At 36.9% G+C, this 19,707-nt stretch overlaps 1 protein-coding gene across 2 annotated transcripts in view; it reads right to left on the reverse strand.

Annotated features, from left to right (window-relative positions):
* Window positions 1-19,707, reverse strand: part of LOC6051714 (transcription factor Sox-14) — a 115,744-nt gene that overhangs the window by 66,696 nt on the left and 29,341 nt on the right. The window contains exons 3-4 of one of the 2 annotated variants that reach the window (XM_038253751.1): window positions 9,697-9,900; window positions 3,170-3,252 (exon numbers count right to left, since the gene is read on the reverse strand). In XM_038253751.1, the coding sequence (XP_038109679.1) occupies window positions 3,170-3,252; window positions 9,697-9,900 (287 nt within the window). The remainder of the gene's footprint in view (window positions 1-3,169; window positions 3,253-9,696; window positions 9,901-19,707) is intronic. The other variant, XM_038253752.1, reaches the window with a different exon arrangement.

Here is a 19,707-nt window from a genome sequence, read left to right on the forward strand (position 1 = left end):
CGATTCCCATCTGCTCCCAACGAGAAAGTATAGGAAATATAAATCTTGAAACTATAAACATGAACGAAACATCAAAGTCGCTCGAGTCGGGGTTCGATCCCCCGTCCTTTGGATTGGTAAGCAAAAATGCTAACCACTAGGCCATCGCGACTTGGTGAGCTATAACTGGAATTAGGAATACTGTTGCTATCAACTATATACGCGCTGGGTCCTTGTCCATTTGACAAGGGTTCGGAAGTTCTAAATAACGTTTGAACCCGATTGGTGCAAACGTTCTTCAGGGCGGGGCTTGTCGATAAAGCTGAAGTACCTCGCGCTCGGCTAGCCAGCGTAGAAATGGGTCACCGAAGCTCGGCAGAGCTAACACCTTCCAAATGCCTATGCGAGTTATTTGCATGTATAGAATGTAGATCTAAAAAAATACATGGAAACAACTCAATTTGTAAGAAGCGGCCGCGTGGTCCCGTTTGGTTGGTTGCACACACACACACACACATAAATAATGTGTTGTTGCTTAAGGTTAGTGAAACTAAATTGTTATGGCAAAACCAGTTGCTTTTAACAACTGTTAGCGAAGCTAACATAAGTTTTTGTGAATAAAAAACAATACCATTGTACTAAAATACTGATACAATTTGTTTTACCAATTTTTTAAACATTTTAATCCAAACAAAGAGTAAATTTATATGAGAACAATAAAATTTCTAGCCTTTTACCCTCCAAGAACACAAAATTTTCAAATTTGAAGATTTGAATTTCAAATCTTCAAATCTTCAAATCTTCAAATCTTCATTTTTTTACATCTTCTTTTAAATTTTCTTACTGGTTTTCGGTCATTTAAGAAAAAGGGAACTATTTTTAATAAATTTTCACATTAAATAGCAGATATTGTTTTTAATAATTCAGGACAAAAAAAAATGTGCCTAAGAATTTTGTCCCTGGAATTCCCAGGATTTTTCGAAAATCTGGAGTTCCCGAATCCAGGGATTTTTTGTAATTTTTTCACGGAAATTCCCGAAATTGGAAAAAAAAATCCAATTTTGGTTTGAAAATTCAGATTTCATTGTGGAAATAAATAAACAATTCAATACTTAGTAAAGCATTTTAATTTTTACTAAACAAATATTTGCATTTGTTTCGTTTATGAATATATTGTTAAAATTTTAGTTTACAGATCCGCAAAAGCGCTTTCAAAATTATCTATTTAGTTTCATATATTTTTGAAAAAACTGGGTATTATTACCACATATTCATAATTTAAAAATTCAAACACCGACATCTGTGGCAAATCAGGACAAATATTTCTAAGAAAGATGCTTTAGTCAACTTTTTTTCAAAATGTTTTATTTTTTATGATTTCTATTAAAACAAGAACAGAACAAAACAATTAGTACACTGATTTTTAAATTTATTGCTCTAAAATCTTTTGTACACATTGAGAATGTAGTCCCGCCCTAGTTGGCGGTAGTAACTTGAAGATAATTTGTAAAATATGTTTTATATAAAACATAAAAGTCTTAACTTATCTTAAATTTTACACTGACTGGTAAGAATTTATTTGCTGTCGTTTTTTTTGTTATTTTAGACATTTTTCAAGTTTTTTAAGCATGAAAAACATAAAAAATATAATGGAATCATTGATTTAATGTCAGTTTTAAGAAATTCCCGAGATCCCGGGAATTCCCAAGATCTAAAAAAATATTTTTCCCATTTCCCGGGAAATTCAAAACCCGGAAAAAATGGACGCCCTTAAAAAATACTAGCAAAATTGCAATTATTTTGTTTGTTCCACATAAAATCAAATTTCATGGAACATAAGGCAGTATAATAAAAATTATGATTAAAATTTGTGAACATTGAAATTTGAATGCTGTTATAATAAACGATAATTTTATCGACTTTTGTACAGATTTTATCATGACTAATTACTAACATGACCAAATTAGGTTTAAATTTAATTCAATCCTGAACAAACTTGGCAAAAAAGGGTCTTTTTAATTCGGTCGAGAAATTAAAAATACATAAAATTTCTAGGCTTTACACAGCAAAAAAAAAGTTGAATTTTGGAATGTTGAAAATTTGGTTGGTTGAATATTACTCATTTTTTGAGTAATATTAATCAAAAAATGTGTAAAAATGTGAACCTGATGAATATTCATCAGAAACTGATGAAAATTCACCAATTCCTGATGTAATATTACACATTTTTTCGCCACAAAATCTGTCACCATTTCCTGATGAATATTACCATAATTTTTTTTTTCTGTGTAGAAATATTTTAAGAAGTCAATCATCAAACCAACAAAAAAAATCGATTGAACTTTTCTCTCCAAGTCTGTTAAATGTGACGATGACACATCGGTAAAAGAAAGAAAAAGCTAACTTAATCGTTTTAAACTGATTGAAACCCAACCAAACAGAGACAGATCAAATAAATTGTTTGACACAGCTTCTGACAAATTCACCATTTCCTGTGAGTCCGTGTCTCCACGACGTGTCGCGACGAAAATTAGCTTCCATCATTCATAAAACAAAATTAAAGAAAAAAAACTCGTCCCCACGCCAACTTTGACGCCACACGGGTCCAAAAAATGGTTAAGCTTTCGGGAAAGCCTATTAAAAACGGCTGCTCCAACCCTCCGAAAAGGAATGGCCCGCATACAATGAAACGTGTGGAGTGCTGCATAATGACAAATCACGTTTAATTCCAGGTGTGACAGCTTCCAGCGACGCAGCCAGAGCGCTCCAAAGTGGCAGATGACAAATCTCTGTCACTGCGATCAAGATCTTCGAACGCGTTGGAGTTGAAGTTGAAGTCTCGTCAACTGCTGCTTCTTTTTTTTGTGTCTTAGTTTAGGATAGAGCCAATTTCGTTTGCTGATGATTTGCGTGTTTTTTCTTTCGTTAGCTGAATTTGGACGGAATTCCCGGGAGGATGGCCAATTACGCACTTGAGACAAACACCACGCCACTCGAACTTTTGTCAAGTGAGGACTGCAAAGTGTCTGTCCAGGGGCGACTGACAATTCAATTTGGGATCTAGATTATCTCGGCGACAAAAAATCTCGCAGACGATCGAGAAGTGGCGTGAGAAATGAATCTTCACGAGAGCGAAGAAATCTCACCAGACTTGCTTCAACCGAGGAGAGGGAAAGATAATTGAACTTACCTGGGTCGTGGGAGGACTAGTTTGTGACAAATGACTTCCTAAGTGGTACGGAGCACCTGGTGCGAAGTAGCTGGGTGTGATACCTGTGTGCGAAACGAGAATGAGAACGGGGCGCGATGAGACAGGAAATAATAGTGTTTTGAAATGTTTTGTAGAAAAGGTTAGAGAGGTGTGGGAAACAAAGATGCAATAAATCATCGAAGAAACGGAAGGAAGTTAGTCTAGCAAGGCTTGGTGTTTTTCAGTACATTATTTGTATAAAAAATTGAAAAGTGATATAATAATTGAATTTGAAATGGCTTTGTTTTTGAGAATAAATTCGTTGTCAGCGACTAAAAATTGTGGTTTGGTTGAGCGTTTTAGCAGAATGCATTGCAAAATTGTTTAAATTTTACTATGTGGAGAATTTTTGGATTTATACTTGAGCTCAATATTTAAAAATTAAAGTATGATTGTTTTTGCGAAGACCTCGGAAAGTTGGCATTGTTCTGTGTTTTTCATCATAAACATAGGAGACATTGATGGCTGCATTAAATATATAAATTTCCACATTTGTATATTTATTCTTTCCTAAACTTTCAGTTATCGTATTTCAGCTTTGAATTTGAAATTGTCGTCGAAGTGTTAATGCAAAAACACTTTTTTTTAAAGATGCATTGATGTTTAGCTATTCTTTTTTCTAAATAGTCAATTATATTAGAATCAAATAAAAATTTTAATAGATTTTTTGAAATCTGTTTTCAAGCTGTTATTCACCGTGTGCTGTCATGCTCAAACAGAATTGTGCAACTTCTATGATTTAGAGGAGATAGTTGAAAGACGGTCACCCTATGGGAGATGTCTTAAAAAATAAACATAGACTATTTTGATCTTAAACCAATAACATATCATTCTTGCCGTAGGGTCATATATCTGACATAAAATTGTTTATTTGTAAGAACTTTTTTTAATAGTTTTACTTAATTGTAAAAAAATAATAAATAAATCGAATGGAATAAAAATACGCGTTGTAAGACGGTCAGTGCAATTAATTAACTTAATAAGACTGGTACAAATATGTTTAAAAGTTTTTGTCTCTTCCCCTTCAAAATCGGCCCGAAAAATCAGGGGACAAAAAAAATTTTTTTTTCAAAAAACTTCGAAATTTTAATGGAAATTCATGTTCAATCAGCTGAAATCAATTCAAAATGCATTCCCCTGCGTTTAGAATCATTTTCAACATGTTTGGGATTATTCAAAAATCTTTAGAATTTTTGATAATTTTCGATGTACTGTACCGCAAAAAGTTTTTTTTTCGTTATAATTTTTGCTTTCGTCAAATCTTACATTGAAACAATAATTATTCAGTTATTTAATTTAACATTTTTAACAGTTTTAATAATGTTTTCTTTTGCTCTTAATGATTTTGATAATCGATATATTTATTTTATATCTTTTTTAAAACATAATTTTATAATATTTAGGCCGTTGCCAATATTTTTCAAAGTTTATGTCGCCCCCCCCTTCAAAATTGGTCCGAAAAATCAGGGGGCAAAAAAATATTGTTTCAAAAATCTTCAAAATTTTAATAAAAATAGAAGTCAAATCAACTTATAACATTCTAAAACGCATTTTTCTGCATTTATAATCATATTTAGCTGGATTAAAAGTATTTGGAATTTTTATGAAATACTTAGGCATTTTGGAAACTAATGATTGCAAAAAAATTGAGTAGGTGTATAATGCATTTTTAAACACTTTTTTCATTCAAATGTTGAAACTATGGCTCGTAAATTCAATGTTTAAACTTTTTTATTTTTTTGCCCCCCCCTCGACATTGGTCAAGGTCGAGGGACATAAACTTCAAAAAATATTTGCAACGGCCTTATTGAAGATCAAAATTTGGGAAACATTTTAATTTCACATAGGCAAACATTTAAGTCAAAAATATAAATTTATAATTTGCAATTAGAAAAAGATAGGTGCAAGGAAAAAAAAATCATTTTTTATCAACTTTCTATTACAAAAACACTATTTTGACAATATTTTTATTCATTTTATTTATTATTTTTAGTGGAAAACTTGTGCTGACTTTTGAGCAATAGGGTTTAACGATTTTTCCCCAAGTAATGATTTTTTAAATAGTTAATTGTGGAATTCATCGAAATTCACTCGATAAATCTTCAAAATTGTTTTTTTTGTCTACGATATGTGAAATTAAATTTGGAATCAAAAAGAACTTTAGTGTTTTGCCTTCCTCACTGAGGTAAGGCTATAATCCTGCTCTAAAAATGAACTTTGTATAAAAACCTCGTAGACCCACCTTTATGTATACATATCGACTCAGAATCGAAAACTGAACAAATGTCTGTGTGTATGTGTGTGTGTATGTGTGTGTGTATGTGTGTGTGTATGTATGTATGTGACCAAAAAATTAGCTCATGTTTCTCGGCACTGGCTGAACCGATTTGACCCGAACTTGTTGCATTCGACTTGGTTTAGGGTCCCATAGATCGAGTTTTATACAGATTGAAGTTTCGATAAGTAGTTCAAAAGTTATGTATAAAAATGTGTTTTCACATATATCCGGATCTCACTAAAATGTATGTAAACTATGTCCGGATCCCCTATCCGACCCATCGTTGGTTAGGTTATAAAGAGACCTTTCCAACGAGTCCAAAACATTGAAGATCTGGCAACCCTGTCTCGAGATATGGCCACTTAAGTGATATTGATGTACTTTTTGGAAGCCGGAACTCACTTAAATGTATGTAAACTATGTCCGGATCTCCTTTCCGACCTATCGTTGGTTAGGTTATCAAAAGACCTTTCCATCGAGTCCAAAACATTGAAGATCTGGCAACCCTGTCTCGAGATATGGCCACTTAAGTGATATTGATGTATTTTTTGGAAGCCGGATCCCACTTAAATGTATGTAAACTATGTCCGGATCCACCATCCAACCCATCGTTAGTTAGGTTATCAAAAGACCTTTCCATCGAATCCAAAACATTGAAGATCTGGCAACCCTGTCTCGAGATATGTCCACTTAAGTGATATTGATGTACTTTTTGGAAGCCGGATCTCACTTAAATGTATGTAAACTATGTCCGGATCCACCATCCGACCCATCGTTGGTTAGGTTATCAAAAGATCTTTCCAACGAGTACAAAACATTGAAGATCTGGCAACCCTGTCTCTGATATGGCCGCTTAAGTGATATTTATGTTCTTTTTTAATCCAGATCTAAAAAATAGATGAAATTTGTGCACAGCCATTGAAGGTAATGAGTGAGGAAGGCTCCAACCACATAGGTGGATTAAGTTAGTTTTTTGATAAAATTTATCGTATTGAAGATTAAGCCATTTTTAGGTTAACATTAAAATCAAAAATAAGACATCGAAAAAAATGTTTCTTTTCGTAATTCGATTACCCAAAGTGTAATTTTCCAATGCCTTCAGATAATTAAGTCTTATGTTAAACAAAGTATTTGAAATAGTTAAGAATTAATTGTACCAATAACTGTTACCAATACCATTTGGGTAATTCTCTACCAACTCACACGAAATCGGGAAAAGTTGCCCCGACCCCTCTACGATTTGCGTGAAACTTTGTCCTAAGGGGTAACTTTTGTCCCTGATCACAAATCCGAGGTCCGTTTTTTGATATCTCGTGACGGAGGGGCGGTACGACCCCTTCCATTTTTGAACATGCGAAAAAAGAGGTGTTTTTTAATAATTTGCAGCCTGAAACGGTGATGAGATAGAAATTTGGTGTCAAAGGACTTTTATGTAAAATTGTACGCCCGATTTGATGGCGTACTCAGAATTCCGAAAAAACGTATTTTTCATCGAAAAAAACACTAAAAAAGTTTTAAAAATTCTCCCATTTTCCGTTACTCGACTATAAAAAATTTTGGAACATGTCATTTTATGGGAAATTTAATGTACTTTTCGAATCTACATTGACCCAGAAGGGTCATTTTTTCATTTAGAACAAAATTCTTCATTTTAAAATTTTGTGTTTTTTCTAACTTTGCAGGGTTATTTTTTAGAGTGTAACAATGTTGTACAAAGTTGTAGAGCAGACAATTACAAAAATTTTGATATACAGACATAAGGGGTTTGCTTATAAACATCACGAGTTATCGCGATTTTACGAAAAAAAGTTTTGAAAAAGTTACTTTTTGCGTTTCTCTTTGTTTCGTCATTCGTGTCTGTCGCAGGTGACCATGAACGGCCATGATCGATGACGACCAACTTTTTCAAAACTTTTTTTCGTAAAATCGCGATAACTCGTGGTTTTTATAAGCAAACCCCTTATGTCTATATATCAAAATTTTTTTAATTGTCTGCTCTACAACTTTGTAGAACATTGTTACACTCTAAAAAATAACCCTGCAAAGTTAGAAAAAACACGCAATTTTAAAATGAAGAATTTTGTTCTAAATGAAAAAATGACCCTTCTGGGTCAATGTAGATACGAAAAGTACATTAAATTTCCCATAAAATGACATGTTCCAAAAATTTTTACAGTCGAGTAACGGAAAATGGGAGAATTTTTAAAACTTTTAGTGTTTTTCGATGAAAAATACGTTTTTTCGGAATTCTGAGTACGCCATCAAATCGGGCGTCTAATTTTACATAAAAGTCCTTTTGACACCAAATTTCTATCTCATCACCGTTCCAGGCTGCAAATTATTGAAAAACATCTGTTTTTTCGCATGTTCAAAAATGGAAGGGGTCGTACCGCCCCTCCGTCACGAGATATCAAAAAACGGACCTCGGATTCGTGATCAGGGACAAAAGTTACCCCTTAGGACAAAGTTTCACGCAAATCGAAGAGGGGTCGGGGCAACTGCTGTGTGAGTTGGCGAAGAATTACCCATTTATGTTTCAGATTTTTCGAGAAAAATCGGCTTGAATAATCAGGAAGTATTTTTTTTTTGTAATGTTCCAATTTTCAACAAAAAATTTTAGGTGCATCAACTGTAAACAATTTCTGCCCTCCCCCCTCGAAATCGAGGTAAAATTCCAAGCTTCCCATGCGCCAGTGCCAACGCACACCGCGGGTTTGGTTTTCTAGCTTCGGTACGTGCCTGAACCCATTTTTGTATTGGTATCTTGGTACATCGTACCAGCGCACCACGACACTCTCGGCTCGCCCCATCGGTTTTGTGTCAGGCACTCACCCATGGCATGAACCCAGCGTGCCGTGGTACGTGTCGTGGTATTGAACCCGTTTTGTACCGCCAGCGCGTACCACGGCACGTACCTCGGCTCGTAACGAGTGAAGCACCTTGGCTCATATACCGGGTTCATGCCATGGGTGAGTGCCAGACACAAAACCGACGCGGCGAACTGAGAGTGTCGTGGTGCGCTGGTACGATGAACCAAAATACCCTCGGTTCGTTTGAGTCGGGTACGGGTGTAAACCGAACAAAGCAGGCGCAAAGCAAACCCGAGGTACAAGTGAACCGCGTGTACCGCACGGTGCAGGGAAGCTTGTAAAATTCTTAGTTTTACAACTCCTATACTCCTAACTTACGTGAAATTGTCCGAGGATTCCGAATATAACAAAATTGAGACCAAAAAGTGCCGCTATGGCGGCCTACAGGGCAAAAACTTACATTGTAAAATGTTTGTTCTAGAAAAATCGAAAAACTATGAGAAAAACTACGATTGGCCAAAAAGTTAATACCGTAGCGTAGGCTTATAGTCCATGAAATTCCCTAACTTTTGACCTATTTGAGTATGGGTGTTGGAGGCTGTTGGAAAAAGATATTAAGGTTTTAAAAAAATCCATTTTTAACAGTAATTTGCAAAAGCTATGAGAAAAAGTTGAACCAATCCTATGTCTATGGCTCATTTTGAAGTGCTTCAAAAGACCTTTCGAATGCATTTAAGAGAGTTGGAATTGATAAAGTTTTACGGAAATGCGAGCAATTTTAATATTTTTTATGTTTTTTCGACCTCAAACGTCAAAGCCCGTTTTACCCCACTTCCCTTTGTCTTAGAGGGCTCATATTTGGCAAAAGTTCATCTCATGTATAGACAAACCAACGCTGAAAGTTTCATCCAAATCGGAGCACCTCGATACGACCTGTTACACATTGGTGAAAAACTCGCTCTTAATTGTACTCTTCGTTTTGCGGAAAAATCGCGAACCTATCAAAGTTACCCCGGCTATCAAAGTCACTCCGTTTTACGTTACTATTGATAACATCAGAATTATGAGTTGCATCATTTTAAATTATGAAGAGCAAAATGTCCAATGTTTATATCAAAAAAATACGCCAAAACAACTGAAAATTTTCCAATAAAAGTGTTATAACAACATTGTTTGAGACATTTACAGGTCTCAGACAAAAACTAAATATATGATTGAAACGTTTGGATTAGAAACCTGCTGGTCAGGAAAGGAATTTTACACATTTTTTTCATTTATTGTGTCAATTGGCATCAAAAAATTATAAATTTCTTTCAAATGATTTTATTAAAAATACTAAGCCTTATAATTAAAATAAAGGAAACCAAAATGTCACATACTCCACTCACCTGCCCGCAGCGCGTCCACCGGCACGGACGGATAGGTCATCGGGTAGGGGTAGCCGTCGCGCCGGATCGGTTTCGGTTTCCGCCGCGGCCGGTACTTGTAGTCCGGGTGTTCCTTCATGTGCATCGCCCGCAACCGTTTGGCCTCGTCGATGAAGGGCCGCTTTTCGTCCTCCGTCAGCAGCTTCCATTCGGCTCCTGGTGGGAGATTCAAAAGTGAAAAGAAGTTCAACTTTTGTATGAAATTAAAACAAATTTGAACAGGACCGACAAAAAGAGCAACTGATGTTCTGTTAGTTCGATCAACAAAAACTATTTATCTTCGATTTTTGTTTCCTTTCCGAAATGTGAATAAAATGGAAATGAGAAAGAACTTTTTTGTCCTCCTCCTTCTCTCTCGCTTTTCCTCTCAACGTGTATGTGTGTTCTGTTCTATTACCGAAAGCCGCTCGCTCGCCCCCATTGTTCTGCCTCCCGACGGAGATGATTCTTTCTTTCCGCGGGCTTCGAGGCCGACCTGAACACTACAGCCTAACAACCATGTAACAAAAACCCCGTCCAAACAATAGCCAAAAGCAGGCATTCTACGAAGCCATGAAAACATCCGGAAGCATCCGGAATCGCGCGCTCAGCCCAAACAACATGTCGTTTTTCCTTTTTCTGTTTTCTTTACAATTTTTTGTCTGTGTTACTTTTATTTCTGACTCTCCGACAGAAGTTCGAGTTCAGTGTTTTATTTTCTCCCACATTTTGTACCCATTTTGTAAATTACAATTCGCTGACTTGCAACTTCCATTCTGCTCCCGCGTTGCTGGCTGCTGCTGGTTTTTTGCTGCCGGGTTGCCGACTGGTCTTTCCCCGTGGACGAATGCTGCCTGCCGAGCCGTGAAGAATTTTCTCAGGGAAGTGGTGTAAGGGATGCCAGATTTTTTCGTTCAGAAACGTTTTCAATTGTAAAAATCCTTTTTATTTTTTAAAAAGGTTAAATTTGCAATTATTATCAGCCTGATATTTTAAACTTTTCTAAGTGTTTGCTGTTACACAAATTTTAAAATCACATCTAAAAATAAGTACATCTTTACTACCAGAAAAGTGAGCAATTCTGTAAAGTTTCGCAAAAGAAAAAAAAATCTGTTTCTAATTTTTGTATTTTTTTTATTTGGATGAACCATTGTATGAAACTATTCTATGACAAAAAATGCCATTTGGATCGTTGGTTTCTGCATACAAGTCTCCTCCTATGCATGTATTTGAAAATCTGTATCTTTAGAAGGGGTTTTCAGATTGATTTGGTGTCTTCGGCACAGTTGTAGGTTTGTGCTGAAAAAATCAAGTTTTGCAACATTTTTTGCATTTCCGAAAAACGCTTCTTGAATGGAATTTTATGTCAAACATTCATGTGTTTAGTAAATTCACCGTTCAAAACAAAAAAAATATTTAAAAGTGTTACTTTTCGCTAATAAAAAGATCTTAGCAAACTTTGATCCCTCCGATTTTTTAAAATGTTTTGATATTTTTAAGTGGGCAAAAGTGCAAATTTTTGTGTTATAAGGTATGACGGACGTTTCGTTTTCGCCAAGTAATGATTTTTCAAAAATAGCGATTTTTCGGTATCACAATTTTCTTTTTGGACATTGTTGATCTGACCTTTTATTAATGCTATGCTCAATGCCTAATGCTAATGAGGGTGACGAGCGCCTTTCCCGGGAATTTGGCATTTTTCAGCCCCTCAATTGAAATTTTAAGTAAATAAACTTCTTTTGTCCAAATTATCTTCAAATTTTAAAGGTAATTTCTAGAGTAAATTTTCAAAACATGGGTATTCTATGCAGATAGGACCTTTCAAAAAATTAATCTTGATTTATTGTTTCGCATCGGCAAAAATATAAAATAATTATTTTATGAAAACTCTGGCATCATTTGTAGAGTTTAAGTCCGCCAGTTTCAAGTATTAATTTCTGTTTTTCTTGTGATTGATATTTTTTCCCTTAATATTTACAGTTGACTTATGTTGTTGTTGTCGGGTCCCGGGAATTCCTGAGAAATGACAATTTGTTTTCAAATGTTTAAAGTGAAACTCGTGTGAAAATTCCTGAGCTATTTGATAATTATTTTCAGATTTTTTTAAATAACGAAATATATTTTGAAAGGGCTTTTATCGTATAATTCCTATAGGCGAGACATTGCGTTGTCTCGAAGGTTAGAAATTTTCATAAAAAATCTGGATATGGAATTTACTCTCAATTTCTTATTCTGACATTTTATTACCGTAAACTGGGGTCAATCGGGACACATGGGGCGAATTGGGACAGCAGTTTTAACCATGTTGGAGCACAGTATTTTTATTTTTCTGGTTGGTTTCGGTTAGAACAGACTCAGGCCAACAAAATGTGTACATCCATTTCCAAATTTAAAAGCTTTAAGTGCTCTAAAAACTGCTGTCCCTATTCAGACTGTAGTTCCGATTCACCCCAGATTACGGTACTTAAAGTTGCATTATCATTAGGCCATTGCATTGCTGCTCCCCCCCCCTCTTCCTTATAAGTTCCTCAAAAATCAAAAGTCAAACAAAAACTGTTGTGAAATAGGGAAATATTTTGAAATTTACATTTAAAAAACTTGAATAATCTGTTGAAAGGATAAAACTGAAAAAATAATACACGTTAAAAAAAATTTGGTGATTTTTATTTTTACTTTGATCTGCAAAAAAAACACTATTTTTCTAATATCTTTTAGAGGACATCAAATGCCAACTTTTCAGAAATTTTCAGAACGGGCAAAAACAAACTTTTAACGAGTTATGAATTTTTGAATCAATACTTATTTTTTCAAAAAATCGAAATTTTAGTCGCAATTTTTTTTAAGAGTGGGCTAACATGGGCACTGGTTCTAAAATAGGAATAACTGCGACTATTTTTAAAAATATTACCTAAAAACGGTGCACTTTATTAAAATATCACTAAAGTACTTTTTATTTGCAAATTCAATTTTTAAAAAAAATCAGTATTGATTTAAAAATTTATAACTCAGTCAAAGATTTTTTACCCCTTCTGGAAATTTCGGAAAAGTTGCCATTTGATGTCCCCTAAAAAATATCAGAAAATTGAAAAAAAATTAAAAATAGTGTGTTTTTGCAAAACCAAAAAAAAATTAATGGTCGAAATCTCAAAGAATTGCTTTTTTTTTTATTTTCAATCAAATAGGGTATTTTCATGATAAAACACATTTTTTAAGATAGCAGGTCGGAAAAGACTTGAAATATTATCAAAAATTTATTGATAATTTGCAAATGTTTGTTAGAGGCATAATTATAATCAGGCCTGCAAAATGTTTCCAACCCAGCGTACACATGAAGCAAACCAAAATGTCAGTTCACTGCTAGCATCTGACTGTAAACCTACTGTGTCCGTTCAACCACTGCCGCCTGACTCGTGCCGGTCGGCTGCTGGAGAATGAGAGACGTGAAAAAATGAGCTACACTCACTCAATTCGTGAATTTTTTTTTTTTTTTGAATTAAATATACTTTATTGAATCTTTCTTATAATAATTACATTTGGTTTACATAATAAGTGGTCAGCTGTGGCTCTTCAGCTTTAATTTGCTTTTCGTGATTTAAACACTGTTCATTTTCATAACTTTAAAAGTATATGATTTATCATTTTTGTAACACTAGGTACAATGAGGAAAAAAATGTAAAGAAAACATAACCTAACCTAAAACTAACTTAAACTTACCATAAACTAAACCAATCCTTGAATCAAGGGGTATTCAGAAATAGCACATTTTTCCCTGAATTTCAAACATTTTTCTTGAATCTTCTGATCCAACATTTTTACTTCTGCTAATTCATGAACCTCACTTGATCTTGTCCAGCCAGGAACATTCAAAACCATTTTGAGTACCTTGTTTTGGACACGCTGGAGCTTCAATTTATGAGTTCTAGCGCAACACTCCCAAACAGGTACTGCATACTCAATAACGGGGTAAATTATTTGTTTGTAAACTGCTAGCTTATTTTTCAAAGATAGCTTTGATTTTCTGTTAATTAAAGGATACAAACACCTGATGAGAATGCTGCACTTGTTCAATATTTTGTCTACATGCTGCCGAAACAAAGTTTCGAGTCAAGTATGAGACCTAAATAGACAACTTCCTTTGACCAGGGTATCGAAACATCATTCATTTTATCAAAACATCATCCTTTGGGACAAATCTGGCCGATTTGGAAAGTGGAAAAATGATGGTTTGAGTTTTGGCTGCATTTATGCGAATTTTCCAGTCGCCAAAGTATTCGGAAAGAACGTCAAGACCCTTCTGAAGACGGCCAACTAAATATCTGGTTATTTTACCCTTATAAATAACGGCAGTGTCATCAGCAAAAAGTGACAACACACCATTACCAGGAAGAGTAGGCAAATCAGATGTAAAAATATTGTACAGAAGTGGGCCAAGAATACTTCCTTGGGAACCCCAGCATCAATGTTGAATAATCCAGAAGCAATCCCATTCAGAAAAACCTGAACGATCTCTCCGAAAGATAGTGCTGGATAATTTTGATAAGATACATTGGAAAACCGTATAAATACAGTTTATGTATCAAACCATCATGCCAAACATTGTCAAAAGCCTTCTCAACATCCAACAAAGCCATAGCAGTTGATTTAGACTCAAGCTTGTTCTGCTTGATGATTTTAGTTACTCTCGTAAGCTGATGAGCAGTATTATGTCCCTTTCGGAAGCCAAACTGCTCATTCAAAATTATATTATTATCGTTGGTAAAATCCAAAAGCCTTGAATAGATGACCTTCTCAAAGAGTTTGGACAGACTACTCAAAAGACTAATGGGACGATAACTTGTTGGCGATGTTGGATCTTTTGAGGCTTCAAAATTGGTATGACTTTGCCCAGTTTCCAATTGGTGGGGAAGTAACCAAGTTGCAAACATTTATTGAAAATATTGGCTAGATGTTGAAAGAACTGATCACTCTGTTTTTTCAACACTAGATTAAAATGTTATCAAAGCCAGGAGCTTTCATATTTTCATTTGTTTTACTGCAACTTTGACTTCCTCACCAGAAACATGGGAATCTGCAGGAAATTCAAAGGTAGAGTTATTGATTGTTGAAATACTATTGGCAACTGATGTTTCTTTACGGCTGGTCATGGAAGCGCCAAGATTATGAGAACTAACAAAATGAAGCCCAAGTGCATTTGCCTTTTCCTCGGATGTAATCAAAGGAGAATCCTCAACAATAAGAGGAGGAATAGGCTTTGGTTTGTTTTTAAGAACTTTTGAAAGTTTCCAAAATGGTTTTGAATAATTCCCAAGCTGGCTTACATGTTTTGAAAATTCTTGATTTCTGATATTGTCAAGTCGGTCTTGTATGATTTTGTTCAAATTGTTCACTGAAATCTTTTGTCATAGTCCCCAGTCCGTTGATATTGTCTCCTATAAACATTCCTAAGTCTAATCAAGTGTTTAGTATCTACGTCAATATCAGTTACCTTAAAATTAACAGGAACCTCCCGAACGTTGGCAGCCTCTGCTTGGTTGATAGCCTGCTGGATCACCTCCAGCGAACGATCAATATCGGCAGAAGTTTCCGGGTGTTGATCATAGTCGATGTTGCTGTCGACCACTTGCTGAAACTGCTGCCAGTCAACGTTGTGGTAATCTTTCCGGGTTGGTTGCCGCTGCGGAGTAACGGAAGCTCCAACCTCCACAACCACCGGATAGTGATCAGAACTCAACTCTTCAAACACCTCAGGATGAGCCACGTTCTCAGCCATATTGGTAATGAAGAAGTCGATGATTGAGTGATTCCCAGACCGAGCCACCCTCGTTGGACGATCCGGACTCACAACGTTGTAGTATCCGTTTTGCAGATCGTTGTGCAGAATCACTCCGTTCCGATTCCTCCTGCTGTTGCCCCAAACTTCATGCTTCGCGTTGAGGTCACCAGCGATGATGTACTTTGCGCTCCGCCGTGTCAGCTTCTGGATATCGCTCTTCAGTTTTGCTGCTGAACCATCTCTGGAATTCACCTGACGTGGGCAGTATGCAGCAATGAAGAGTACTGGGCCAACAAGTGGGAATTTCCACCCCAACGGCCTCGATGATGTCCAGCTTGAAGTGTGGCAGCCGGCGTGGCTTGAGATCACGATGAACAGCGACAAGCACACCTCCTCCTCCAGAGGTGGTCCTGTCGAGCTGCGTCGCGATCTTGTAGTTTTGCAGATAAACTTTTTCACCGGGCTTCAGATGAGTTTCCGTGATGGCAGCTACGTCGATCTCCTTCTCGCGAAGAAAATCCACCAGCTCTAAGTTCTTCCTCCTAATGGAGCAAGCGTTCCAATTCAGCAGCTTGAGGGACCTACGATCCATACTGGATGACGAACGAGGTCAGCACTTCAATCTGCTGGGTCTTGGTTTTGCATCCACGCAGTGCAGCGGACATCTGTTTGAAAATATTGAGGAGTTCGGTTGAGGTGTAAAGATCATTACCATTTTCCTCAACTGCTGGTTCTTGGGTTGGTCTTGGCTCCTGGCTGAAGCCCGGTGGTGGCGGTCTCGGCTCCTGGCTGGAACCCGGCCGTGGATGATTCATCTCAGCTCTCTTCCTGGGATCCAACGGCAACGGTGCCAAGTTCGGGACCTGGCGTCGCGGTTGAAGAGGTGGAAAATTTTGCTCCACCAGGGCTGGAGGAGTTCTACGACGCTGAGGCTGATTCTTCGTCGATGCTTGCTGCCGAATTTTCACGAACTCAGCTCTCTTGGGGCACTTTCGGTCGGTTGACGAGTGCTCACCGTTGCAGTTGAGGCACTTCACCAGCGAATCTTGGATGCACTGGGATGTGATGTGCGCATCGGTACCACATTTGGCGCAACGACGCTTTAGGTGGCAGTTCTTACCTCCGTGCCCGAAGCCCAGGCAGTTGAAGCATTGTGTGACGTCACGATGCACTGGTCGGTATCGCTCCCACGACACGATAATGTTGAAAACCGCTCGGATTGCCTTCAGCTCAGGAAGCGTCGTCGATCCCTTAGCCAAATGCAGCAGGTAGAGCTGGTCACGGTACTTGATGTCTTTGTTGCGTCGGCTCATTTTGTGCACGGCCAACACATCCAGTTTCAAAACTTTTAGCTCGGCAGCTAATTCCTCCACTGGCATGTCGTACAGACCTCTGACGACGATTTTGTACGGCTTATCCATGGCGACATCATGGGTAAAGTACTCCGCCTCGTTTTCGGTCAAGTAATCCTTGACCAGTTGATAGTGCTGCCTGGATTGCACCAGCACCTTAAATCCGTCCTGACACAGACGAATGTTGCCTTGGACTTTCCCAGACTTGATGAGTTCAACCAGCCCCGCTCGAAAGTCGATCGTTGCTGCTGATTGCCGCACATAAAAAGGAGGCAGTTTCTCCTTTCGCTGTTTCACTTCATTCTCCTTTGCTTCCGCTACCTGGTCCTCGTCAGGCAGTCCAGCGAACTTGTTGTTCTTCAAAGCTGCTCCTCGTGCGACGAAGAGTTCTCCTCCTCCTCATCCATCGGTACAGTACCGTCGCTCTTTTTCGTCTTTTTGCTGTTCGATGTCACTTCCAAAAGCACCTTCCTCTTGGAAATCCCCGGTTTTTGGCCATCAGTTGAGGCCTCAACCTTCCTTTTGGAAATTCCCACTTTTTTGCCTGCTTGAGCCGCAGGTAGGGCGATATTGCCGGCGTTTTGCGCCGGGACGCGACGAGTCATGTTGAATCAGACAACCTTCTCCAACGAATGCTCGGATAACAATGACTCAATTCGTGTCGTATGACTGACTCGTAAAATTCTCTCTAAACACTATTTTGACTATTTTTAAACAATTGAATCTAGACTGTGCAAAACACTTAAAACAACCATAACTTATATTCAAAATTACATTTACACGCATAAATACCAACTTTTTGTGTAAAAACTTGTTTCTTTATGTGTGTGCGTGCAACGTCGAACGAGCGTTGGTCGACTACTGCCTCGCATTGCAGCTGCTCAGTGAGCTAGGGCACTCACGACTGAGTCGGGTTTGTTTATGTCACGGTTTTGCGGTTCAGTGAATGGATCTGAAAAAATCGTGTATGCGTCGCCGATTTTCGCGTCAGGACCCCTGACATTTTCAGCTCTGATTATAATAATGTAATACTTGTGATATTTTTTGCTTAATTTTTTTGAAGATTGGGCTTAAAGCTGGAAAATCAGTTTTTTTTACCATGTCTTTTTATGAGAAATTTAATATTATTATGAAATCCTCAATTACCCAAAGGATGATTGTTTCATTAAAAAGAAAAATCATTTGTTAAATTTCGTATTTTTTAACTTTGCAAGGATATTTTTTAGAGTGTATCAATGTTCAACAAAGTTGTTAATCACGGTTTCTAAAAAAAACCTGTTATGATTATTCATCAAAATTTGTGCAAAAATGTGTTCTACAACTTTGTAGAACATTGCTACACACCAAAAAATATCCCTGCAAAGTAATCAAATCAAGTTATTTTTGAAATGGTTTGGTTTTAAATGAGAACATAATTATTCTGGTATATTGCAGAGTAAAAAAATATTGTAAATTTCCCTTCTAATCACAAATTGGAAAAGGTTTAAGATTATTTTTATATTTTTTCTATGAAAAATACTTTTTTTTAGGAATTGAATATTTCAACAATTAGTTTTTTTCATGTGAAAAATATGGTAATTTTGGTGCACAAATTATAGAGAAAACGCCCAAAAATGTTTTTTCAAGCAAAAAATAGAAGATTCAAAAATGGCTGCCCTGTTATTCTTTAAATTTGTTTTTCTTAATCTCTGTAGAAAGTTAAGCATAGTTTCCTCAAACAATGAATTTTAGTATCATTTTCCAACACTGCCACAAAGGCCACAGACAGTGTGGCGTTTGTTACACGAGCTAGTAAATTCAAGCAAAATTCACTGAATTCACCATTCTGAACCAGCAGAGAAAATGGACCAAAAGTATTCAACCGAACCGAGGTTCCATCCAACGAGTCGTCCTGTGATTCTGTGCTACAACGCTTGTTGCCATTGGCATCGTCAGACGCCAGCCAGGATCAGTGGTCTGGAAGGACGAGGGGCGGCTAATGTCACTCTGATTTTGGCCTGGGTGATGAGTTTGCATCAGTTGCTACTGCTGCTGGGTTCTAAATTGTGATGAACGACGACGACGATGATGATGATGCGATGATCTTCCAACCACGCGGAAGTTGATGTTGAATTTCAGTCAAGTGGAATATTTCGGGATGGATTTAAAGGGTTAAGCTTAGGATGATGTTTAATTGGAACAGGGGTTTGGGATGAGATTGAATCTGAAGTTTGCATCAATTTAATGTATGACTTAGTATTTAAATCACGTGAAACATTTTTTTTAGCTTCATATACTTGACAAAACTTGTGATAATTTTCAATTTACTATTATTTAAGTCTACAGAAGTTGTGACCAGTATTCAGATGTTCGAAAAAATATTTTAAGGTAGCAATCAACCCAATCCAAAAATCCGTCATTAGCGATGCACTGATTGCAATTTCCACGCCAAATATATATTCATTACACCCTCGATGGTGTCTCTGGTGAATTGATTGTGAAAACGCCCCTTTCCGGTTCCGTCATAATAAAGCAATCAGATGTGAAAACAATACCCGGGCCAGAAACAAAAGGTGCACCCCAGACACAGGAACAAAAGCGCACGAAACAACGAAAAAATATTTTGTCGAAAAACCTGTTTTGTTTGCGCGCCTTGTTTAATCAATTGATATAAACAACAAAAATGCTGCAGTAGAAATTACACACCTTCCTCATCTCCCCCTCTCGATCTGCAAATGACATATCCACCAGTGAAATTGCTTCGCTCAATAGGGATGTATGCAAGTCTGTAGTACTTGTAGCACAAGAGGGTTGTTTTGTTGCACCATTATCTCCATTATTTGTTGTTTGTCGCTGTGAATGCTTCTCAATTCTCCAAAT

This window comes from Culex quinquefasciatus, chromosome 2, assembly GCF_015732765.1.
Source record: "Culex quinquefasciatus strain JHB chromosome 2, VPISU_Cqui_1.0_pri_paternal, whole genome shotgun sequence".
NCBI lineage: Eukaryota > Metazoa > Arthropoda > Insecta > Diptera > Culicidae > Culex > Culex quinquefasciatus.